The 5,237-nt window shown below is 40.5% G+C and overlaps 1 protein-coding gene across 1 annotated transcript; it reads left to right on the top strand.

The window, feature by feature from the left end:
• Window positions 1-335: 335 nt before the first annotated feature.
• Window positions 336-4,904, top strand: LOC142640107 (uncharacterized). The gene is made up of 8 exons (XM_075814200.1): window positions 336-459; window positions 863-1,060; window positions 1,485-1,647; window positions 1,750-1,801; window positions 1,851-2,227; window positions 3,656-3,896; window positions 4,267-4,357; window positions 4,513-4,904. Exons 1-8 carry the CDS (start codon window positions 336-338, stop codon window positions 4,902-4,904), a joined length of 1,638 nt encoding a protein of 545 aa, XP_075670315.1.
• Window positions 4,905-5,237: the final 333 nt, after the last annotated feature.

Raw genomic sequence — 5,237 nt, 5'->3', positions numbered from 1 at the left:
TTTGACGATGTAGCCATAAGGACTTTCAAGGTTGGCCTACCTGCCGAGCATTTGAGAAAATCACTGACCAAGAGGCCTGTGAGGAGTGTGCGCTGGCTTATGGACCGTATTAACGAGTATAAGCAGGTTGAGGAAGACCCACAGCAAGGGAAGAGGAAAGCGAAGGCTATCCCTCATGAGAGGAGGGATTTCAGGTTGGATAGATACAACAATAACAGACCTCAAAGGGATTTTGCTGGGCAATCTGGGTCTATAGCTCCTTAAGCGGTCAACACGGTGTTCTAAGAGCCGGTACATCAAGTCTTGGAGAAGATCAAGAACGAACCATACTTCAAATGGCCAAACAAGATGGGAGGAGACCCCATGAGGTGCAACCAGAGTCTTCATTGTCAGTACCACCAGGAATGAGGGCATACCACCAAGGATTGCAGGACTTTGTGGAATCATTTGGAGCAACTAGTCAGAGATGGAAGATTAAAACAGTTTTTGTATTGGCCCAATAGGCAATGAGACCATGCAGGGCTAGGAGCTTAGGGGAACACTTCTTCAAGGCCTCATTTAGGGACAATTAATGTCATCTTTGCTGCTCCTGAGAGGACTGGTTCTTGTCCCTTCAAAGTGATGTCTATAGCTCGAACACCCGCCGAGGACTCTAATTCTGAGCCGAAGAGGGCTAAAGTGGATATCCGACCGGCGTTGAGTTTTTCGGAAGAGGACAAGATTGGAACTATATAGCCACACAATGATGCCTTGGTGATCACACTTAGGATAAGTGGGTATGATGTGAAGAGGGTGATAGTAGACTAGGGTAGTGGTGCAAAGATTATATACCCTAACTTATACAAAGGGTTGAACTTGATAGCCTATAATTCAACATTGATAAGCTTTGATGGGAAAGTTGTCATTCCAAGGGGTCAGATTAGACTACCCATGCAAGCAGGTTCAGAGGTGAAGGACGGTCGACTTCATCATGGTGGATGCTTACTCTCCCTACATGGCCATTGTGGAAAGACCCTGGCCTCATGCCCTGGGAGCTGTTTCTTCGACTCTGCATCTGAAGGTGAAATATTCGTTGGGGGACCAGATTGAAAAGCTGGCTGGGAGCCAATCCATGGTAAGGCAATGCATGGCAGCTATAATTATGTATCAGCCTGAAGCTGAATCCTCGGCCCCTGCTGAGGGGGGCTCATAGCAATCAAGGACTTATGGAAGTGGTGTTAAAAAGGCCCAAGTGTGAAAAGTTGGAGGATGATGACCAGTGATGCCCTTTGGCTTGAAGAATGTCGGGTCTACTTATTAGAGGATGATGACCAGGACATTTGAGCCACAGCTAAGAAAGAACATTGAGATTTATATGGATGATATGGTTGTCAAGAGTAAGATAGAGTCTGAACATGTTGGTGACCTCGAGAATATATTTGGGATATTGACGAAACACAATCTACGCCTTAATGCTTCTAAGTGCTCTTTTGGTGTTGGTTCAGGAAAATTCTTGGGATACATGGTCACTCACCGAGGAATTAAATTCAATCCTGACCAAATTAAAGTAATCAACAATTTACAGCCATCTTGGAATCCCAAAGAGGTCCAGAAGTTGACGGGGATGACTGCTGCTCTAAACCAATTCATTTCTCGATTAGCAGACAGGTGCAGACCTTTCTTCCAATTGTTGAACAAATGGACCGAGGAGTGTGTCTGGGCCTTCCAGCAGTTAAAAGAATACATTTCTCGGCCACTTATCATGTCCAGACCCGAGATGGATGAAGATTTGTTTGCGTACGTTGCTGTTGCTTCTTATGCGGTGAGCTTGGTGTTAATACGGGTTAATAATGGTGTGCAAATCATTATAGGAATCTGAGGTTTGTTACTTTCCACTGGAAAAGGCCATTCTGGCTGTGGTGCATGCTACACGTAAGATTCTTCACTATTTCCAATCTCACACAATTGTTGTTTTAACTCAACTTCCTCTTAAATTACTTCTTCAAAGTGTTGATTACACTGGAAGGATCGCCAAGTGGGGGACAATTTTAGGGGCTTTTGATATCAAGTACATGCCCCACACCTCTATAAGGGGCCAAGTCCTTGCCGACCTCATGGCTGAATTCGCTAAGCCCTCATTAGAGGAGAATGTCAAGAGGCTGGACATGGATGAAAAATCAGTTGGCATGATTTCCCTAAAGGAATCTCTATTATGGAAGGTGTACATTATGTTGGAAAATCTGGTTTTGTATCTCATACAAAACACACAGCGGAAGTAACAAACAATGATCTATTTCATTCATGATTGGTAATATGCACTATGTAAATTTCAGAATTTAAGAACAAAATAGCGTACCTTAGTGTGTAGAAATTCAAAATAAATATTAGAAGTACTTGGGAATACTTTTAATCTTCACTCTAATTTCACTTTACGCCCAAGAAGTGTGGTCTCTCAATCAGTTTTTAAGGGAGAATAATCGAGTGGCTTCACTCAACCATACACATCATTTCACAATGATGTCTCTCTTCTTCTCATTCTCTGATAAAAAATTATGTATGTTTCTCCCTTTAAACTAACTGATTATCTAATTAGGCTGGCCTATTGAGCCTTTCCAATTGGGCTTTAGTGTGTAGCTTGGAGTGGAACCAAAAGGGACCAATAAGACACTAGCTCCAATGGGCCTTAGGCTTTTTTGTCAACTCTTGACAAGTCCAAAGTTACCATTAATTATATTTAATACCACTATATAAATATAATTGCACTCTAAGCCTTATTAATAAATTATATCCCAAGACTTTATTATACATGCAACCCCTTCATAAATATTCGTAGTAATACAAAGTCATAAATGTAGACTGCCACTTTGAAGATTAATACATCTTAATCCTTGAGTACCCGGTTTAATCCTTTAAGTTATTCATCATATATTTATGAAATCTAATTTCATAAATATATACTTTAGTAACTTGTTACTAAAGTAGTTAGGCCTAACACTCTGAATAACAAAACTCATTAAACTTATCTCAAGGGAACATTTTATATCTTCATTAAAAGATTATGAATTTCATCTTAAGAATATATGTTCCATCAACACTAAATGTGGCTGTCCAACATACTAAGATTTTAATCGTGACTTTAGATCTCACTTTTGATATATCAAAGCAACCTACATCTTATGATCAAGTCCATTATTCTCTCAAGATTAAGAGTTCATGCAAATAAAAGTTGTGAGATTTATTATTTATTTGACAGTTGTTAGGAGAATAATAAATCTCACAGCGGTCCAGTTCAATATGTCTTAACTCTTAAAACATATCAACATATTAACTAGAAGTCCCCACTTCCATGATCAAGACAAATCATCTTAGTTGATACGTTATAGTCTTTGTAGATAAAATGCTCAATTTCATCACCAACTACGAACTATAAATTATGAGTTTACAAAGAACTTGTGACTTATATCTTCTGTGACTAAATCACATACTATGCATCTCATGGACTATATGATAATGTCCAAATATTCAAGTTACCATTATTTTAGATGATAATAAAACAACTTAATTAATCACAATATTAAGTCATACACAATGTCATACATAATGTCATACATAATATCATACATAGCATCATACAATAGGATTTAAGGGCACTAATCCTAACACATTGATGGCGCAGCAAATCTAGAGTGGGGCTAGTTTTGGTATCTTCAGAAATCACTATTAAGAAATCCCTAAGATTAGGATTCTCGACCACCAATAATGAAGTTGTGTATGAGGCTTTACTGGTAGGAATGATTATGGTTCAAAAAATGGGAGAAAAATCAGTGGAGATATTCTCAGATTCGAGGTTGATTGTAGGCCAAGTGGGAGGAGAGTTGGAAGCCAGAGATCCAAGAATGCAAGAGTATTTGAATCAGGTCAGGCATTCGCAGTCAGGGTTTGAGTCTTTCACCTAATTGCAAATCCCAAGAAGTAAAAACACTCATGCTGATTCTCTGGCCACTCTCGCAACATCCTCAGCACAGCGCCTACCGCAAGTTATCCTTGTTGAAGACTTGTGTAAACCTACAAAGGTGGAGGGAGAAGTGTTCCGTGTTAATTAGATCAGGGTTGGTCCTAGCTGGATGGACTCCATTGTGCTATTCCTTAAGGAAGATATCTTGCCCGAGAGTAAGTCCGAGGCTGACAAAATACGCAGAAAGGCTCCTCAGTTTTAGCTATCTGAGGACCAAAAGTTGTACAAGCGCTCTTTTTCTAGACCATATTTGTTGTGCATACACCCTGAAGCAATTGGAATACTCCAAGAAGAGTTACATGAAGGGATTTGTGAAAGCCACACAAGAGACAGGTCTTTGTATCACAGGGCACTCAGTCAAGGGTATTGGTGGCTAAATATGCAGAGGGAGGCACAGGAACATGTGAAGAAATGCGACCAATGCCAGAGATTTGCCCCAAACATTCATCAACCGGGGGGTGCCCTTAATCCTCTATCCAGCCCTTGGCCCTTTGCTCAATAGGGTTTGGATATTGTAGGGTCTTTCCCTAAGGCAGTAGGAAATAAAAGATGTCTATTGGTCGGCACGGATTACTTCACCAAGTGGGTTGAAGCTAAACCACTGGCAAATATCAAGGATATGGATGCCAGGAGATTTTTCTGGAAAAATATTGTCACTCAGTTTGGATTTCATCGTACACTCATCTTGGATAACGGTCTTCAGTTTGATAGTAAAGCCTTCAGAAGGTATTGCTTTGACCTGGGCATTACGAATAGGTATTCCACCCTAACTTATCCACAGAGAAATGAACAAGTTGAGGCTGTCAATAAGGTCATAGTGAGTGGATTCAAGAAGAGGCTGGATGATGCAAAGAGAAAATGGGTGGAAAAGTTGTCACACGTTCTATGGATGTATCGTACTACACCTTAAAGGTCCACTAGAGAAACCCCTTTTTCTATGACTTATGGGGTCAAGGCTGTAATTCCTCTCGAGACCGGTTTCCCAACATTGAGGACGAACTCTTTCAATCCGAGCAACAACGATGGCTTATTAGAAAGGAGCTTAGACTTGATTGAAGAAAGGAGAGAAAATGTAATGGTTCAGCTAGCATACTATCAGCACAAGCTCAAACAAGGGTACAATTCAAATGAGAAGCTAAGGTCACTCGTGCCTAGAGACTTAGTATTAAGAAAGGTTTTGGGTACTATCAAGAACCCATCTTGGGGAAAGTTGGGACCCAATTGGGAAGGGCCATATCGCATT

Source organism: Castanea sativa, chromosome 6 (genome assembly GCF_040712315.1).
Source record: "Castanea sativa cultivar Marrone di Chiusa Pesio chromosome 6, ASM4071231v1".
NCBI lineage: Eukaryota > Viridiplantae > Streptophyta > Magnoliopsida > Fagales > Fagaceae > Castanea > Castanea sativa.
This window is presented reverse-complemented; position numbering and strand designations above follow the sequence as displayed.

What these genes read in the sequence shown, in the direction of transcription:
- LOC142640107 (XM_075814200.1), top strand. Translation starts at nt 336, where the DNA reads ATGGCCAAACAAGATGGGAGGAGACCCCATGAGGTGCAACCAGAGTCT. An exon ending in TTGCTGTTGCTTCTTATGCG is followed by an intron (nt 1,802 to 1,850) that starts GTGAGCTTGGTG and finishes AAATCATTATAG; the next exon opens with GAATCTGAGGTTTGTTACTT. An exon ending in CACAGGGCACTCAGTCAAGG is followed by an intron (nt 4,358 to 4,512) that starts GTATTGGTGGCT and finishes TGGATATTGTAG; the next exon opens with GGTCTTTCCCTAAGGCAGTA.